The sequence below is a fragment of the Plecotus auritus genome, assembly GCF_963455305.1.
Source record: "Plecotus auritus genome assembly, chromosome: 9".
In the NCBI taxonomy this organism is placed as follows: Eukaryota; Metazoa; Chordata; class Mammalia; order Chiroptera; family Vespertilionidae; genus Plecotus; species Plecotus auritus.
This window is the reverse complement of record NC_137783.1, coordinates 85635676-85656608: the sequence shown is the minus strand read 5'-3', so window position 1 is coordinate 85656608 and position 20933 is coordinate 85635676. Positions and strand designations below refer to the sequence as shown.

At 38.7% G+C, this 20933-nt stretch overlaps 1 protein-coding gene across 9 annotated transcripts in view; it reads left to right on the top strand.

The window, feature by feature from the left end:
• The window catches only part of YAP1 (Yes1 associated transcriptional regulator), a 139346-nt gene that overhangs the window by 80826 nt on the left and 37587 nt on the right, over positions 1 to 20933 (top strand). For 3 of the 9 annotated variants that reach the window (XM_080640016.1, XM_080640014.1, XM_080640012.1), the window contains exon 4: positions 9557 to 9670. The exons of 3 other annotated variants lie outside the window; for them this stretch is intronic. In XM_080640016.1, the coding sequence (XP_080496142.1) occupies positions 9557 to 9670 (114 nt within the window). Of the gene's footprint in view, positions 1 to 9556; positions 9677 to 20933 lie in introns of all 9 variants that reach the window. 3 more of the 9 variants (XM_080640015.1, XM_080640013.1, XM_080640011.1) reach the window with 1 other exon arrangement.

The window sequence follows — 20933 nt, the reverse complement described above, 5'->3', positions numbered from 1 at the left end:
TTAGTTCATATATGATATTTTGAAAAAAATAATTCTGCAGATCAAAGTATCACAATCTGAGCTGGTGATAGTTTCTAATGTTACCATTTTGTCCTGAGCAACCTTGCGAAATTGAATATTTCCATTCTTGAAATAAAAGAACTCTTTTTTCTCTATTCTAGGGCAGAATGATAAATTCTTCCCATAATACTACCTGGTCTATATATTTAACTCAGTGTGGAAAAACAAAGAGGATCTGCAGTAAGCATCCAAAAAAATCAAAAGTGCAATTTCAGTTGACAGGTGGAGAAGAGTTTTACTGGTAGGATAGAGTTGAGAAAAGCTTCACAGAAATACCATGAGAATAGAATTGAAGTTCAGTGGATAGAAAGAGTGGAGGCCAGGAGGAGACAGTCTGGGGCTGGGGTGCATTGGGGATGTCTGTGGAGGTAAAAGTCCATGACACTGCTAAGTACAGGCAGACCTTGGATATACTATGTGTTTGGTTCCACACCACTGCAGTGAGGTGTGTTTCAATAAAGCACATCCTAATCTTTTTGCTGGTGTAGGGCCTTGCCTTCAATTTGTAAAAAAAACAACAACAACACATCTGTGAAGTCCAATAACATGAAGTGCAGTCAAGTGCCTGTACTGGACACACAGGAGTGAACAAGCCATGCAGCTGGGAGGACTAACATGGAATGAATTACTAAATTACTTTAGGCAAAGCCCTCTTGAGGAAGTGGCATTCACATTGGGGAGGGACGAGTAGAAGTAAGCAAAGCAAGAAGGGTGGATAGATTTCCTGCAGGGAAGTCCTAGAGAGAGGCGAGGAGAAGTTTGAAGGACCAAAAGAAGACTGAGTCCTGAGGAGGGGTTTGAATAATAGTAATGAATGCTTTCAGGATCTACACAGGTCTATGTAATGCCTGACTCTAGAGGACCTTGAATGACCCAATAAAGATCTGAAAATTTTTCCTGTGGGCTCTGGAGAGCTCTAAGTCAGAGAGCCACTTTCTCAGAGGAGGTGAGGCAAGATAATCTTGGCACACTTACAACATTTAATTTGTAGTTGATTAAGACCAATTTGGGGGCTACTGTTAAAAATTAGTCATGAAAATGTGCAAGTCCACATTAAAGTTTTATTTGGGAAACAGACGCAATTGCTATTTTGACGTATGATCCACTAAAATATTGGACATACTTTGTGATGTCTAGTTAAGTAGAGAAGACCATTGTTGATGCTGTGAGAAGCATTAAAGATGTAGGAATCATCTACACGAATATGACTGAAGCTATGGGATTTCATGAAAGTTCTAGGAAGAGAAAACTTTTAAAAACACTACTTTTGACTAATGTTTGTCATATTTGCAGTGTGGTACTTAAGAACATGGTTTCTGGAGAACTAGAACTGTCTGGGGTTGAATTCCAGCTCTGCCACTTACTGCCCTGGGAAAGTAATCTTGGGCAGCTTTTCTGTGCCTTGGTTTCCTCATCTGTAAAGTGAGGATAATAATAGTTCCTGTGCCATGGGGCTGTTAAATAAGTTAATATTTGTTTACAAAGACCTTTGAACAATGCCTTGCATATAATAAGAACAGTTTATGAATCAGCATAAATACAAGAGACCAGAATGTCAAAAAACTGAAATTGATCAGAATTAGATACCTTTACAAGATCATTGCATCTATTTTTCCAGCTTATTGCATTCTAAGGAAACCACTTCATAATCCTACACTTTGAACCACTCATCACAGTGTGTTTAGTAAACTTACAGCGTCCTGGAGGTGACTTCTTTATTCCTGAATTGTGGGACAGGTGAGAGGGAGAGATTGATCATCTAACTTGTGGTGTAATCAAGACTTTCTTGTTTGATTAGATACTGCAGATGGTTGTTAGTCATTACTAATGCAAGAGTGTCCTTAGGCAAGAGCAGGAAGTTGAGTCACCTTCACTGTTATGACCTGGAGTATTTTATTTGTTTTTAAAATATTGTAGGAATCAGTGGGGGGATGGGGAGAACATCTGTAATACTTTAAGCAATAAAGATAAATAAAAAAATATTGCAGGAAGTTAGTATTTTCTTTAGTAGATAAGTTATACAATCAGTAGTAGTAAATCCTACATAAAAATTTATTTTCTCAACAATAGGTAATTCTGATTTACGAATTACTTTAGTTATAGCCTACCACTCTTGCTTATCCTAATTCAGATGTCTTACCCTCTTACATCTCATTCCTTCAGAGAGGAAAGGAGAAAGAGAGATAGAAACATTAATGATGAGAGAGAATCATCAGTTGGCTGCCTCCTGTACACCCCCTACTGGGGATCGAGCCTGAAACCTGGGCATGTGCCCTGACAGGAAATCCAACCGTGCCCTCCTAGCTCATAGGTTGACGCTCAACCACTGAACCGTGCCATCCGGGCTCTCACTGCCTACTTAATTCAGAGCCTATTTTTTCTTTCTTTCCCAAAAAGACTTTGATACATGGTGGCCAGGCACGATATTCCAACCTGGAAAAACTCCCATATATTTCCCATGTCTAAAGGCCTACCTTTAGTGTGCGTGGATGTGATATGGGATGAAAATGTTTATTGCCTGCTTTGACTTGTCCATGAGTTTGGAGAAATTGGTATTGCCCTTTAGTATTGGCAGTTCCCTTTAGGTATTACCCATTCTTTTCTGATCAAGTTTGAATGATAAAAACAAAATGGACCACTGTACGCCATTCCTTGTATCTGTCCACTCCTTACTGGCCTCAGTGTTTCACCTGACTGGAATGCTCATGCCCCAGATCATCACATCCTTGGACTTGGATTGTGTTGGCTCTTAGCTTTAAGGTCCCATTCTCAGTGCACCCATTCTAGGTCCACATTTCTAAAGACTGGTTTTAAATATTTTATTTTTATTCTTTGCATTCATGCTGCTTTTTCTCCCTTTTCACTGCACCTATCCTTAGCCAATGTTGTATTATATCTATCTGTTTGTCTTACTGGCTAGGACCTAAGTTCCATGAAACGGGGACTATTTTGCTATTGCTACCTCAAGGGCCTAAGTAAGTGCTTGAATATAGTAGGGGCTCAATAAATACTTCCTGAATAAAAAGAATTTGCTATATCCGGTGCCTTCGGTTTAAGTGGTACCAAATAATAGAGAAACTGAATTTACAAGAAAAGAATAAAACAATATTTTGTTTCATAAACATAAATAAAGGATTTTAATTGAATTTCATTTTGATTGCATTTATTTCAGCCATCATTTATTATAATCTATTATAATCTACCCTTTCTGAGTAGTAGGCACTCTACTAGACAATAAAATAGAAAAGTGCATAATATATACTCCTGTGTTCAGATATTTCACAATCTAGCCTGGAAGAAAACACTGTAAGATAGATTCAAGAACAGTTCTGTTACCAGCTAAAGAATATTAAGTTGGTATTTTTGGTCCATGTTCTCAGAGTGAGCTCCTTAGACCAGCAGCATCAGCCTCATCTTAGAATACACAGGCCCAACCCCTAACCTACTGACTGAATTAGGAATTCAGTTGGAGTATCTGTTTTAACAAGCCTTCCACGTGTTTCTGATACATACTTAAGTTTGAGAGCCACTGTTTTAGACCATCTTTTATAATATTTATGACGCACTAACATCAGGATATAGATTGAACTCAAAGGCATCAATCCCTGTGATGTCTCCTCTTATAAATTTAGTTTTGTGGGAAGCCCAGCTTTCCCCCTTGAACTTACTGACTCACTCCATTCTAACTCCAGCCCAATTCAGAAAATATATCATTCTTGCTTTTCCTGCTTTTCATGCTTATTCAACAGTTAGCTTAGTTTAACATGTTTATTTAGTCATTGGATTTCTAAGGACTGTTTAAATTAAAAAAAAAAAAATCCCCCTAATAAATAAAGCCCAGATCTGTATTGTTTTATTTAATTCACATTTAAGGTTGAAGATTTCTTTTTAGTTTCCTTTTTCTAATACTAAGGATTCACTTGTGGTTCAAAGCTGTTAAATAGTAATCTTTCCTTATTTACTCTTTTGCCTTTTGTCCATATGTTTCCTTTTATATAGAGAAAACATCCAGTTTTGAACCTTTCTTTCCACATAACATTATACACGGGTGGGCAAAAGTTGGTTTATAGTTGTGGGTACACAAAAATAATTATTCTTGTAATTTATTAATTATAGTATTATTAATTTGTATTACAACCAAACCTACTTTTGCCCACTTTGTATTTTTGCCAGAGTGGTAAATGAAAGGCATAAATGAATATATAAAGCATTCTTTTCTGTTTAGCATATATATTTTGCCTTAAATGTGAGTGATTATAAAATTAATTGTATGGTTATCTATTTTATATGCATATAATTTAATTCTTTAGTTAGAAATGTGGGAAAATGGGCAGCAATTACTACACTCTTTATTTGTACTGGGCTTGTCTCTCCATCTTCATTTCTAAAATTAATGCATTTAGAGGTTTGTTTTTTATTGTTTATGGTCTATAAAAGTAGGATTGGTAATAAATTTCCTGAATTTAATTTTTTTAAAATTCTCACCCAAGGATATGTTTATTGATTTTTGGAGAGAGGAAAGGGAGGAGAGAGAAATTGATGTGATAGAGAAACATCTATCGGTTACCTCCCATATGCACCCGACCAGGGATCAAACCCGCCAACTTTTGGTATACGGGATGATGCTCCAACCAACTGAGCCACAGGGCCAGGACTTAAAGTCCACTATCTTTAGTAAAATACTAAATACTTAATGGTTTGTATGTGATAAATACTTGATATATGACATAAATATTTAATGATTTAAACTTGTATATAAAGGATAAAGTCACTGTTCCACTTTGAACTTAATGCATAAGACTTAGGAAATGTATTTATATCTTTGGGAAGCAGTGTATTCTTTGGTTTAAAATCAGAAGCTCTGTATCAAATCTTTTCTCTCCTTGGGCAAGTGACCTCTCTGAGTCCTTGTGCTCCATCTGTATGTTAGGGATAAGAACAGTGCCTAGCTCACAGAGCCATTTGGAAGATTTAGATGTGATAATGTCACCATTGTGGATGGTAGTAATGGAGCCCGGAGTGATAGAGGTGCTGCTGCACTCGGTACCCACAGGAGTTGTGCCTTGCACTACTAGAACAGCAAAAAAATTTAGAAACAACTCTGATATCCAATACTGCGGAAAGGGATAAATGAATTCTAATATCTCCATAAAGATCTATAAAGCCATTAAAAAGAGTAAGAGACCTATGTGTTCTATGAAGAAAAGATGCCCATACTATCTCAAGTGAATAAAGCAGTATGGTATAGGTAGAGCATGACACCAATGGGTGTGCATATGTTGTGGAATGGGCACAAGAAAAATCCAGATCCTATCACAAAATTGAAGCTGTTTAGTTTCCCCCCCTGGGAGTAAATTGTAAGACATTCTTGCTTTTTTTATTACGCATTTCTGCAATTTTTAACATTTTTGAAATTTATATGTTGTAAAAATGAATACATTTATGAACACAGAGTTTAAGGAATAAAGGCACTGGATTAATAACATTCACATATTCTGTTCATAAACATTAATTGAAAATAGTATATGTATTACATGATTTTAAGCTCATTTATAGAAAGTTCAAAGTATTACAAGGCAGAACATTCATTCTTCCATTAAATATTTATTGAGCAATTACTCAGATACTAGCCTACAAGTTAAAATATGAGTGACTTGGTCGTTGCCAGGAGGACAGACATCTAAACAAGTAATTACAGCGTTATCTGTTAAATGTTAATACAGAGTAGAAGAGGAAAGTAATAATTTTGTGTGAGGTAATCAGGGAGGACTAAATTGAAATGGTGACACTTGAGCTCTTTCTCTTGCAAGATGAGTACATTCACCAGGGGCAGGGCAGACTGTGATAACCACAACAGTACATACAAGGAGGTGCCATAATTTTGGGAAAAGTTGGAGTGATGGTGGGAATTGGGTGTGTGAAGACTTACTAAGAAAAATGAGTACAGCTGGCATTTTTCCTTTTAATGGGAGAGAGCAAGGGAAATGTTTTTAAAGGCATTGAGCCGAAACCGGTTTGGCTCAGTGGATAGAGCGTCAGCCTGCGGACTGAAGGGTCCCAGGTTCGATTCCGGTTGAGGGCATGTACCTTGGTTGCGGGCACATCCCCAGTGGGAGGTGTGCAGGAGGCAGCTGATCGATGTTTCTTTCTCATCGATGTTTCTAGCTCTCTATCCCTCTCCCTTCCTCTCTGTAAAATATCAATAAAAAATATAAAAAATAAAAAAATAAAAAAAAATAAAGGCATTGAGTGACATATAAAAGTTGATTAGGTAATATTGTAAGAAGAAAACTGTGGTGGTATTGGATAGAAGACACTGGGATGGGGCAGGAGCTGAGAACTCAGGTGCCAAGGAAGGAAGCTGTATAGGGTAAGGTAAAAGAGTTGCTATCTATTGATGGCTGAGTTCTTAGAGATGGACTAGAACAGATCAGAGAGAATGTAAGTGCATCTACAGGCTGGAGTGGGTGAGCAGATGGGGTGATGCTATTTTTTAAAAAGGTAGAGAATCACCATGTATTCAGTCAGGTTTGGAGGCTGTAATGATGTCTACTGGAATTGAGTTGAGGCTTCCCCAAGCATCCAGTGACTTGTTCATCAGCATATTTTAGGAACTTAGAATTTTATTACTTCTTTTCAAAAGGATTTTGCATTTGAGCCATCTTCATAATTAAAAGTGGTAACAGCCGAAACCGGTTTGGCTCAGTGGATAGAGCGCCGGCCTGCGGACTGAAGGGTCCCGGGTTCGATTCCGGTCAAGGGCATGTACCTTGGTTGCGGGCACATCCCCAGTGGGAGGTGTGCAGGAGGCAGCTGATCGATGTTTCTCTCTCATCGATGTTTCTAACTCTCTATCCCTCTCCCTTCCTCTCTGTAAAATATCAATAAAATATAAAAAAAAAAAAAAGTGGTAACAAACCACTAGTAGTCAGTTTCGGAGGTTCTACCTTCTTGTCGGGAAATAGAGCCCAGAGTGGCCGTGAAAGCTACTGAGAAAAGTGGTTTGATTTGAACGTGTAAGACAAGTTTGCTTCCATTCACCTTTTAGTATTCCAGCTCTGGGCATGGTTAGCATTATGTACAGAACTCTACATCCAGGCCTGGGGGCAGGTCTTATCTTCTGCCAGTGGCTTCTCTAGGATTTCACGCGTCTGCGTTTCCTAACTGGATTTTGCCCCTTGTCAAAGCAAATCTTTTGATAACAGTCTAGTAACAAATGGGTCTGTTCCTGATACACATGAAACAGGTCCAGAATTAGGGCTTTGGGTCCCATGGGCTTGTGTGAATAGTCTGTTTTACCAAAGTTAATTATTCAGCATCACTCATAAATTTGTCTTGGACTATCAATGTAGAAAGAAGGAACTGTGTTTTTGCACGAGAACCCTGGTCTTAGATATGGGACATGAATAAAAAGAAATCTATATATATATATAAAAGGCTAAGTGACCGACTGTACGACCGACCGACTGACTGGCTGGTACATATGACGGACACTGGCAATTTAAAAATAAACGTGGACTCATGCATGCGTGATGCATATAAAGCTCTTGCTGACGCCAATCGCATACATGTGTTTTGATCTGTCATTGTCGATCGTGAATTTGGTTGTTTTTGTTGACATTCTGAAGCTGAAAGAAGCTGGCGTCATTGACAGGATATATCTGAAGACCAACTATTGGCACAACGTACTTCTGAAGCTGAAAGAAAGCGACATCGTCGACAGAATATGTCTGAAGAACAACTATTGGCACAGTGTACCTCTGAAGCTGAAAGAAGCCAGCGTTGTCAACAGAATGTATCTGAAGACCAACTATTGGCACAATGTAATATCATTCTGGTTCTCTGAAGCTCACAGTGAACATTCCACCTAATACTTTATTCCTGCCCTTTTGGTGTTTTCTCCACGAAGAATTATTAAACACATAATGTTGTGGAATCTCCCAATAATAATAATTATGCGTGTCGGAATCTTCTCTATTCAATAAGAACCAAGCCATCAAAGTTGAAGAACATTTGACGTTAAAGTTAAACTTGTAAATACTTCATCCCAAGGGAAATTAGTCAAGCACTCCGAAAGTGTTTTTACTCTTAATGTGGTATTCAGGGAGATATTAGAGTAAGTTTAATCAATTTATCAGTCATTGTTTTTATCAATGTTGTTTTTATATCATGTTTTTGTTTTTATATCTTTGTTATTGTTATATCATGTTATTGTTTATTAATCTATATATTTTCATATACATTTTACTAATTTTCTTTCATCTCTGACACTTCTATTATAGAGAAAGGGTGAATAATGATATTAAAATATTTCTTCTAATTAATTTCCTTTCAATGTGCACGAATCCATGCATTGGGCCACTAGTGTAATTATAAAGAACAACGGCTCAGGAATTAGGCTGCTGGGTTTGAGTATCACTTTACCACTAATTAGCTTTGTGAGGTTGTACCATATTGAATCAGTCTGTGCCTCAGTTTCCTCATTAAAATGTAGATAATACTGCTGTTTATGTCATTGGTTGTTGTAAGGATTAAATGAGTTAATGTATTTAGAACAGCAACTGGCACACAATAAGCACTCAATTCATGTGGGTCCATTGATAGAAAACATTTAGGCGTTTACTCTTATTCCAATTTACACTCCTCTCCAGACTCCTGGTGGGGAAGAAAAGTGGAAGGCGGGGGAAAGGAATTGAGGAAGAAATATGCTTGAATTTAGTAGTTTAATAGCTTTTTTCATAGCCATTACGTACCAAAAGCAATTGTCTAGCTTCCATACCCTCACAAAGATAGAATAATCTTAGATTGGCTGTGTTCTTTAGTCTTATCTCCCAGACGTTTTGCCTCACTCCACAGCTGCTTCTGAGAAATTTGCCTTCCAACAGTTTTAGCACTTAACCTACCCTGTTTTAAAACTGACAAACTCCCAGCCACAATTTTCACCTCGTAGCAACTTTTGAGCTGCTTAAAAAAAAGCTTTTTTTTTTTTAAACTATAGTTTTCTCTATTATAGCTTCCTTGGTGTGAGCCCATCACATAAATAATGGAAATAAATGAAGCTTGGCAGGCTTAGCTAAAGTGTGCTTTATATTAAACAGACTGTTGATTATACTTAAGATGTTCTGAAAACACTCACATGTATTCCTTGTTAAAAAGAACCTTGGAGTCCCTAGGAAGGTACTGTCACAAAACTGGATTGGGCAGGTAGTACCCGAGCTGTAACACTCCGTGTCTTGTATTAAGAGTAATAATTATTTGCGTTGTGACTTCCAAAGGAATATTTTTGAAAATCTAATTTTTTTTTTCCATCTGTGTCTTTGGGGATGTAGATTTTATTATTTGGTAGTTTCTTTTTAGTGGAAAAGAATCTGCTATATAGGTTGTTTTAATGAATTGTTTTATTCAAGATGTATTTTCTTTTTTAATTAGTACTCCTCCCACTTTTTTTAGGTGCACCAAATAAAAACCAACCATGATTTTTTTTCTGTATTTATAGGTACTCTTCCTGATGGATGGGAACAAGCCATGACTCAGGATGGAGAAATTTACTATATAAACCATAAGAACAAGACCACCTCTTGGCTAGACCCAAGGCTTGACCCTCGTTTTGGTAAAGGTTCATCTCAAAACCTTTCTAGATATTTTTGATTATAATTTTTTGTATGTGAATTTGGGAAGGTACATTTAAATAAAATTGCACTGCTTTATAGTGTTAAAAAATGACTGCTCACCCAAGTTTCCCAGTACTATTTTATACCTTTCACTTTAAACTTGAGAAATTCAGATCTAAGCTTTTTAGGGGATTGAGGGAATGTTGTGGTGGCTGCTAGAATAACTGTTCCTTTCACATTTTTGGGAGACACAGTGATTTGTTTAAAATTATCTTTCTATAGTAATAATCAGGCTATCTTACCGCATCTAAAACCTGGAATACCAGATTTTGTCAGTGACCTGGTGTCTGCTTATGCCTAATTTCAGAGAGTAATCAGTATCATTTTGTGGCCTGGGTATTGTAATCTTTTCTGTCATAAATGAGGGGTTGGGGTATCCTGTTGCCCTAGAAATAAGACCAATGACAGCATTTTTTCCTTCGCTTCTGACTTTTTCTTTTTTTTTTTTTTTTTTTTTTTTTTTTTTTTTTTTTTAAGTAATGGTCCTTTGTTTTACATTTAGGAAACCAAAAGCAAAGCCATATTCCTCTCCAAATCACATGACAGAATCACTAATTTGCACAAAGGAAAACTCCTCTCCCAAATGTGCACATTTTGGTAATAGTACAAGCGCTTTATTGCCTTTTTATCCAATCTTTTTTTCACTGTTTTCAGTTTCTTCAGTTAGGTTTCTGAGATATTTTTCCAAAGCCATGGAAAAATGACTCTCAAAAGCAGCAGATCATTGTGGTTTCAAAGTTTTTGTCTTGGACTGAATGCAGCTAAATGAAAACAATGTGCAGATCACTGAGTAGGTCAGACTGAGGGGACACGGAACCTTTGAAGCTTTACAGGGGTTGACCTAACAACAACTGTGGGGCCCTTACGGGAAAGAGGAATTAACTCTGTGAATGCCGTCAAAACACAATGGGGGCTTAGGGGGGGGTGTGAACAGCCTGGAGCTGGTTGGGTAAAATTAACTTCCCTGTCAGGAATGTTATGAACTGTTCTCCTATGTCTTTATATATACCTTTAAGTAACCCCAACATTGGGGTTTGCCCTAAACTGGTCAGCTTTGTGGATTGCACCCCCTATTCAAGTAAAGTCAGAGGTGGGATCAGGGCAGAGACTGTCATTTTGACAGATATCCGGCTTGCCTTAAGTGCTACCCTCATGAGCTTCAAGACCTACTTGGGTGTTAAAAAAGTTACGTGGCATGTTAATAATTTGCAACTTCAGATTCTGTTTAATACTTGAATAAGCCCTTGTGGTGGAAACAGGAAACTGAGTAAGGTAGAGAATTTAATAAATGTTGCCATTTGTATGGCCTGGAACGATAGCAGCCATGTTTCCTTAAATCATCTTTAATGAATTCAACTTGTCCACATTTTGGAAACTTTTTAAAATGGTACTGTGGGGTTATTTTACCCTCCACCCCACCCCCAACGTACGGTTATGAAAGATGATGATTAACTCTTAGCTAACTGCAGAATCAGAAATTGGAACAAAGTTGTTTTTTAAAGTATTTTCAGTTAAACAGTGAAATAAAACAACTTGGCTGTGAGCTTAAAGTAGATCCATTAATTACACACGCAGCATGGTCTTTTGTTTTAATCAGAGAAAGTATAAAAAAATGCTTCTTCCCTACTACCTCTAACACATATGTACACACAGTCATACAGTTAGATATGCCAAAAAGAGTTTCATAAAATTATCTTAGTGCCTTTAGTTTCCCTTTTTGGGCCCACTGTGTATGTGTATTCCAGACAGGCTTGACAACATGCCAAAAGCTTTTTATTTTGTAGTCCAACTTTTAATCTGTTCCAGACCTTTTCAGTCAGAGAGCTCAAGTATAACTGAAAGGGGGCAGGAAGGAAAAAAAGTGTGGGTTTTTCTGATCTAGAGTGACAGGGAATAGAGACAAGCTGTTAGCTGCTGAATTTGAAGGAGTTTTCCTTGAAATCTGAGGTTCTATAGTGGAGTATGTTTTATCTCTGCCAAAAAAATATAAACTATCCCCTTTCTGACCTTTTGAGCCATGCAGACACAAACAAATAGTACGATATTGTTTTATGGTTTGGGAGTTTGCTTTCCTATATACCCCAAATCTGTATTAAAATATTTGCCAATTCTTAGCTTAAATTAAGTTGACCTGTGTCTTTTTTTTTTTTTTTTTTTTTTTTTGAAACCTGTAACGAATTTTTGTGAGTTTATTTGAGCCAAAATATCGACATATGCAGGGAAGCAGAACCTCAACGAATTGAGATAATGCTCCGGGGAATGGCGGGTTACATCTGTATTTATACATTGCAATCAAAGGAGGGACGTAGGTGGGTTACATGAAATTCATTGGTGATAGATTTAGGAGGTGGGATAAAGCAAAGCAGTGGGAAACCCCTGGGATTGGATAAAAAGTAAAATGATGGACACATACTTAGGTGGGTGCAGGAACAATTAACATGATAATGAAGGAATTTGTGGTATTGGTCTTGGCGCCCACCACATTTGGTTGTGCCCCAGGGGCTCCAGAAAAAGGGAAGTTACAAGTTACCCAGACACTTCAAGGATATGCTATCATAGATGCAAAAAGACAGATAGGCTCAGTTAAGGTAAAGGTTGACCTTGTCAGTGAAGATACTGGCCTAGGAGGTAACTGCCCACCATAACTGCTTTTAGTTTAAAAGTTTAATTTCAGACCATCCTTTGTGGTTACTTTAGGTCTCTGAGTTTTCAAGACTGCCATGCAGGCTTCCCCTGAGCTTGTCAGGTCAGCATGTGGCCCCTTTCGTCCACACATCCCCCTTTTGGTCATAAATCAATCCAAAGGATGCATTGATGACCAACCTTTTGTTTGGATAATGGAGTCCTGGTTCTAGGAAGGCTCATTCCTAGGATGTCTCAGTGTCAACATGTCTTGCTGAACAGGTGGACCACTGGGGATGGGGCAAGACCATAACCTTAGATGGCATTTAAGATCAAATTATTATTATTCAAAAAGGGCAGGTAAATGGAGGCAGTCAAATCCTATATGTCCTTGTTAAAAAGTATTCTGGATCATTTCTAATTTTTGAGCCACCATGATCCGAGTCTTTTTGCTGTTTGTCAAGTTTTGTTTTTCTGCTTCTAGTATAACATTTACATATTAGGAACAAAAGTAACAATACTAAACCAATAAGACCAATTAGGAACAGAAAATGTCTAATACTGGACAAGGAAAAGTCTAAGGGGAACAGGCATCCCAGCTAACCGAAAAACCCTTTACATGTATTATCATAATTTTTTATTAAGCTAACTAGAGGCCCGCTGCACGAAATTCGTGCATGCGGGAGGGGGTAACCTCAGCCCAGCCTGCACCCTCTCCAATCTGGGACCCCTTGAGGGATGTCCAACTGCCCGTTTAGGCCCGATCCCACTGTGGGATCGGGCCTAAACGGGCAGTCGGACATCCCTCTCACAATCCAGGACTGCTGGCTCCCAACTGCTCGCCTGCCTGCCTTCCTGATTGCCCCTAACCACTTCTGCCTGCCAGCCTGATCACCCCTAACCACTCCCCTGCCAGCCTGATTGATGCCTAACTGCTCCCCTGCCAGCCTGTTTTCCCCTAACTGCCCTCCCCTGCAGGCCTGGTCCCCCCCAACTGCTCTCCCCTGCAGGCCTGGGTCCCATCCAACTGCCATTCCCTGCAGGCCTGGTCGCCCCAACTTCCCTCCTCTGCTGGCTTGGTCACCCCTAAATGCCCTCCCCTGCAGGCTTGATCACCCCCAACTGCCCTCCCTTGCAGGCCTGGTCCCTCCCAACTGCCCTCCCTTGCTGGCCATCTTGTGGTGGCCATCTTGTGTCCACATGGGGGCAGGATCTTTGACCACATGGGGGTAGCCATCTTGTGTGTTGGAGTGATGGTCAATCTGCATATTACTCTTTTATTAGATAGGATAGAGGCCTGGTGCACGGGTGAGGGCCAGCTGGGTTTGCCCTGAAGGGTGTCCCTGATCAGGGTGGGGGTTCCCTTGGGGCGTGGGGCGGCCTGGGTGAGGGGCCTGTGGTGGTTTGCAGGCAGGCCATGCCCCGTGGCAACCCAAGCAGAGGCCCTGGTATCTGGGGTTTATTTATCTTGTACAATTGAAACTTTATAGCCTGGAGCGGAGCCAAGCCTTCTGCTTGCTCCCTGGCGGCAGCCATTTCTATTGGGATTTATGTATCTTCTATAATTGAAACTTTGTAGCCTTAAGCTGAGGCCTGGGCCAGCCAGGGTGTGCAGAAAGCTTGGCTTCCTCCATCACCGGGGGCAACCCTAGCCTCCTGCTCTTTCCAGCTCCGTGGCTGCCGCCATTTCTGTTTGGTTTTATGTATCTTCTATCATTGAAACTTTGTAGCCTTGAGTGGAGGCCTAGGCCGGCAAGGGCAGGCGGAAAGCTTGGCTTCCTCCATTGCCGGGGAAACCCAAGCCTCCCTCCTGCTCTCTGTGGCTGTAGCCATCTTGGTTGGGTTTATTTGCATATTCACTCCTGATTGGCTGGTGGGCGTGGCTGGTGGGCGTGGTTGAGTGATGGTTAATTTGCATATCACTCTTTTATTATATAGGATTATGTTTTCCTCCTTCACTGTCATTTGTACCTTATGATATGTTTGGCCAGATGAATTAAGACTTGGCTCCTTCAAATACTGGTCTCTCTTATATTTCTACTAGAGGCCCGGTGCATGAAATTCATGCGGGGGGGGGGGTTGTCCCTCAGCCCAGCCTGCACCCTCTCCAATCTGGGAACCCCTTAAGGGATGTCCGACTGCCCGTTTAGGCCCGATCCTAAACGGGCAGTCGGACATCCCTCCCACAATCCAGGACTGCTGGCTCCCAACTGCTCCCCTGCCTGCCTGATTGTCCCTAACTGCCCTCCCCTGCAGGCCTGGGTCCCCCCAATTGCCCTTCCCTGCAGGCCTGGTTGCTCCCAACTTCCCTCCTCTGCCGGCCTGGTCGCCCCTAACTGCCCTCCCCTGCAGGCCTAGTCGCCTCCAACTGCCCTCCCCTGTTGGCCTGGTCACCCCCAATTGCCCTCACCTGCTGGCCTGGTCACCCCCAACTGCCCTCCCCTGCAGGCCTGGTCCCCCGCCCCCACTGCCCTCCCCTGCTGGCCTGGTCGCCCCCAACTGCCCTCCCCTGCAGGCCTGGTCCCCCCGCCCCAATTGCCCTCCCCTGCTGGCCTGGTACCCCCCAACTGCCCTCCCTTGTAGGCCTGATCACCCACAACTGCCCTCCCCTGTCGGCCATCTTGTGGTGACCATCTTGTGTCCATATGGGGGCAACCATCTTTGTCCACATGGGGGCGGCCATCTTGTATGTTGGAGTGACAGTCAATTTGCATATTATTCTTATTAGATAGGAATTCTTTATCAGATGCTTTAGATTATGTTGGAACAATTGATCAGTTCTTCATATTTCACATGAAATTAATAATCCATATATCTCAGGAAATTAAATAGTAACTTGTGGATTGGTTATTTTTATTTTTTGTTAAAAATTTAAAATTTTATTAGAATTTTTAAAGTGAGATTCTCTAGGAGAGGGTCACACCTATAGGAGAGCCAGTAGCCAACAGGGAGAAATTTCTTTATCACAGGTAAACTTTATCCCTCTATTGAAGTTGTCCTTGCTCTCATTTCACTCTCAGCAAGTCAGAAATTTTATAAAAAAGCAAAATAAGAAGTCGGTGACTTAATAGGAAATACATCTCCCCAAATAAGGTCCATTTGTCTTTTTAGAGTGATCATTCTCTGCATTATCTTGCCAGGAGGGCTGAGCCTTATGCATGGGTGGAAACCCGAGGCATTTAGCTGCAAGGTAATTGAAGAGAAGCCAAGTAAAAGGAATTTTGAGCACATCAGTAAGGTTGATATGGGAAGCCTTGGGGTCTTCCAGGACTGATTCTGATTTTGGAACTCACCTTTCCTCACCATTAGTCTCCTTTGCTGCAGCTTTAACTGAATAGTTGCTATCAAGTGGAAAAGGAATTGGACGAGAAGTTGGTAAACCAGATTTTGATTTATTCTCTACCTCTTCTGAGCTATGTATCTGTGCTACCCCTGATTATTTAAAGGAGACTGGATTGGTTCTTTTTAATCTGATTTTCTTGTTTAACATTTAAAACCAATATTATCTTAAACATTTTTATTATTTTAGAGAATTTATTAGTAATTAATAACAAATCATGAAGTGGCAATAAGAACTCACTGATACTTATTGGCTTTGGATGAAAAAGGAGGGCTTTTGTTTGCTTGTTTTTTTTGTTGTTTGTTTTTAAGGAATTATATTAGGAATGTTTTTAACCTTGTATTAAAGAAAATTGATGCTTAAGTATTATGCAGGCCATTACATTATTTCATATAAACACTCTTTTCTTAGAGATTTTATACTTGTAAACATGGAGTCTCAGATTTAAACATTTCCTTGTATGTTGTAGAATTACTGTTTTTTGTGATATATGAATATTTTTCAGTAAAAGTGCTAATGAAAACACAAAAATATTAGAATTTCTGTTCTTCAGAATAAAAGATCTACTCCAAAACACTGATAGTCAATGAACTGATCTTTAATGTAATGTTGTTGTTCCAGTTGTTTATATAAAAGGACATTAATAGTGTTAGCAATCTGTGTTTCTGGAAATAAGTACTGATAATACCACTGGGATAAAGACATTTTTGGTGTAAATAAAATATTGGAACCAGAGTTTAGACTAAAAGCATATCTTTTGCATTTTCAAGGAAGTAATGAACAATCTAGTATGGCAAAAACAAAATATCCTTTAATTCCTAATAACAATTCTGTGCCTAGAAATTCTGTTCATGGAAATGTCAAAGGTGATTAAAATCCAGATGTTGCTTTTGGTCCTTTGTTTTAATTTCCCCAAATTTTATATGTTCTGTGTGAGTCTGTGTGTGTGTGTGTGTGTGTGTGTGTGTGTGTGTGTGAGAGAGAGAGAGAGAGAGAGAGAGAGAGAGAGAGAGAGATCATTTCCTAAAATACTAAGAAATGAAATTAGAATATATAGTAAATATATATATATGTATAAGTAAATATATGTCTATATATAATTTAAGTTCTAAAGCCAAAAGTTGTTCAGCATATCTTATCAAAATTAAGTATTTTCCGTAAATAGAGGTTTATTACAATTTTTAACTATTTGGCATTCACTAACCTTCCTTTCAAGACCAAATATTTCTGATAGTTGTTATGAGTAATATTTTACTTTTGATGAAAGTGCTCCTAATGACCATTAAATATCTAAGTCTGTTCTGTTAGAGGTGTGAAAAAGAAAAACACTAAAGGCTATAGGAATTAAACTTGTAACTCTATTAATGGAGCCTTGTGTAGATAGAATGTCCACATCTAATCATTTGCATTTTATTAAATTTCTTAATATCCATGCATTAAAAACAAGGGTGTTTTGTGTTTTTTGTTTTCCTTACCCTCTTATAATCTTTCCTAGTTATTGTCAGTACAGTATTTGGTTGTGGACCATATTATTAACTACTTACAATGCAGGATGTTTCACTATGATTTAGGTAAGAAGAGCTATTGCTAACTAAACATTTTTAACAGAAAAACCTCGCAAAATTTGGCCCTGAAGAGGAATTTATAATTCCTCTAATCAGTGTTTCTCAAAAGAGGAGAGGTGTATCCTGGGCACTGCGGGACAGTCAGCATCCCTGGCCCACTAAATGCTGTAGTGCCAGCCAGTCATTGTGACTCCCCAATAATGGTTTTTTGTGTGTGTGTGTTTTTAATACTGGGAGAAGTAGGGAATATTGCCCCAAATCTGAGCTCCTCTAAGTTCTAGGGAAATTATGACCAATCCAAGGTTATATAGTTAAGTGACAGAACTTAAATCTGAACTTGATCTTTTGTACCTAGACATTTTAAGAAATTAAACTTAGTATTTCAGAAATACACCCAACTCACCAATACTAATATATGGAAATTTCAGAGGGAAAAAAATGACTGTGGTTAATGTATTTACTTATATACTATACTAGAGGCCCGGTGCCCTCCCCTGCAGGCTTGATCGCCCCCAACTGCCCTCCCTTGCAGGCCTGGTTCCTCCCAACGGCCCTCCCCTGCTGGCCATCTTGTGGTGGCCATCTTGTGTCCACATGGGGCAGCCATCTTTGACCACATGGGGGCAGTCATCTTGTGTGTTGGAGTGATGGTCAATTTGCATATTACTCTTTTATTATATAGGATTGTGATTCATCTTGAAGATATTACTCAAAAATAATGAGTTTCCAATTACAAAAGAGAATTATACGGTGTGTGATTAGAGTAGACTGTGATGCCTCACCTCTATCATAGTTTTAAGACAGTGGTCGGCAAACTCATTAGTCAACAGAGCCAAATATCAACAGTACAACGATTGAAATTTCTTTTGAGAGCCAAATTTTTTAAACTTCTCACACCACTTCTTCAAAATAGACTCGCCCAGGTCGTGGTATTGCAGACCACTGTTTTAAGAGATTGTCTTATAACCTCAGCTTCGACCTCTCCCTTGATTGGTAGCTTACCACATTATAAGGCAGTTCATTCTACTTAAGGGAACTTCTGATGACCAGAACATATGTGCTCCTTTATTATTCAGAAATTCACTTCCCTTCAAATTTGTGGATATAGTTCTAATCCCAAAAGCATTCTTTTCTAAGTGTGATTTCTCCATTTTTTCATGTGTTAAAAGTTCTGAGTACTGTACCAGTTCACAGTTCACTCTTCTCTGAATACCTTTCACATAGTGTTCTAAGTGTACATTATCTAATGAGAAAAATAGTTACGGCATTTCTTTGACCTGGCATTTTATTTTGTGCCCCCTCCAAAAATCCAGTTTTTTACATTTATAGTTAGAAGTTAGCTAGCATCCTGTTTTCTACATGGTAGTTATATACAGGGTGGGGCAAAAGTGGGTTTACAGTTGTGAGTACTTGAAAGAGTTTATTCTTGTATTATTATTACGTTATTTTTCATAAGAACAACTGTAAACCTACTTTTGCTCACCTTGTAATGTACTGAATTCAAAAGAATTAAACCATGATGTAGAAAAATTTACCTACTCAGTTGGGAGTTAGACACTCAAGTTCTCCTACTAACCAGCTTATTCAGAAAGATACCTGACTTCTCTTGATTTAATCATTCTCTTGATTAAATGTGACTGGATTATACTGGATGCTTTTAAGGATATTTCCCATCCTTAATTTAATACAATATGCTAAATTATTAATTCTTCAATGGCTGCTTTGGATCCTAGCTTGAAGTTCCTTCTCAATAGCCTACGGATTTGAGTTCATTGAGGTTTCAGAGATACTTTTGAACTATTTATTGTACCATTTTAAGTTTAGCTTTTGGTTCTCTGATCGCAGCTGGGAATTACTTTTGAAGAGGAGACAGGGAAATCTTGCAACCTTTAATCTAAAGATAAGCCTTATCACATGGTGAGTATGCCCAGGCAAACATCTGATGGGGGAAGGGCAGAGCTGGCTGGAATAGTTTATCTGTGCTCTCAAACTCTCGAAGGAAGCACATAGGAGTTTAGACATGCTTACAGTAGCAGGGTTCAGCTTGACTGCCTTCAAGATGGTGCGTTTTGGTACGCTCTATATAGTTGTGTAATAGCCTGATGTAAGCTTATTTGAAGTATAGTTCCAGGCTACGGGCTTACTCAAAGCCAGATTTAAAACATACTTTTAGAGATTATTTCTAATTGTTGCTCACTACATTTTTTTTTTTACTTGAAAAACAGACACTTACCAAAATGAATATTTTATTGCTTAAGATTATAGAATATCAAAATTAGTTTAACACTTGAGGTTTATTCTTTTTTTTATTTTATTAAATTCAAGAGGATGGTGCAAAAATAGTTTATCAATCGTGGTAAGCAATCTCTCTACCACTCGCCAAGGGTGAGTAGACATGTTAATGAAGTTAAATTAATATCTAGTTTCTACTTGACAATGGTTCAATGATGCAAGTAATTGTATAACAAAGAAATACTTTTGGATTTGTTTATAAAATTTATTCATATAGAATTTTTTAAACCTAAAAGGGTAAGTTCACCAAAGTCACTGAATGATCATTTACATTAATGGTTTATTTGCGTTACTAAAACCTTAACATAGTTTTCTTTTAAAAACAAGTTGTAAAATATATTTAATAGCAAGTATCTTATAAAATGTGCTGAAGAACCATTTGGTGATGCCACTTTGGTGGCAACCCAGAGATTCGGATGCAAGAAGCAGAGAAAGCCATTTATAGACTTCCCAAGAGATAAGTCAAATTTCTGCTGAAAGTAGACCGGCTCATATTTTTTGTTTTGTTTTATACTAATTTTGTTCTGCTACCCTGGTTGCTGAGGTCATTTAAGAACTCATTCTGGATTTGCTTCAACTTAGAGATTCTCCTGTGCATTACTAATAGTATCCTACTAAGGATAGAAACTATTTCAGTACTTATTTACTCACTCAACAAACATGTGAGTGCCATTTGTGTACCAGGCACTAAACTAGCCATCAGGGAGGGGGTTGCATGCTACCAAACAAATAAATCATTTAAAAAATGTGTTAAATACAATGAAGGATAATAAACAAGGTGTCTTGTAAGGGAATAATGTGGGCTGGACGGAAACTGCTGGAGCATGTGTGGTGAGGGAAGGCTATTTCAAAGAGGGACATGAAAGGATGAGAGATAGCCAGTCATGCTCTAGCTGTATAAAAGGACCATTTTTGTGCTTATCTGTAAAAACGAAGATATGCATCTCTTCTAAATTACAACTTCCTATGAAAGCATTAATAGTAATAGATTACATGTAGTCATAAATAAAGCTGTTATTAATGGAACTGTTTACTCACTAATCGAACATGAATTCATGATGGCAGGTTTATTTTAAAATATAATAAATACCTCTTCTTAGACCAGTAGTCTCATTATCTGAACTTTCTCTCCAAACTAGTCTTTAAACTTTATTTTCATAGTACAGGGGAAAGCATGGCTGTACTCTGGGGACAGAGAGAGCTTGAAAGCTAGTTAGAACACTTGCTCCCTTCTCCTCCTCACCTCATTTAGCAACCCCTGAGTCCTGCCCCAAAATGCTTAATGAGGTGATGAGGAGAAAATGTTCTCTTGAATTTTTTTTTAAGCTCTATCCATAATTGTATTGTTTGAAAAAATACCATTATAATGAATTTTTACGCCAG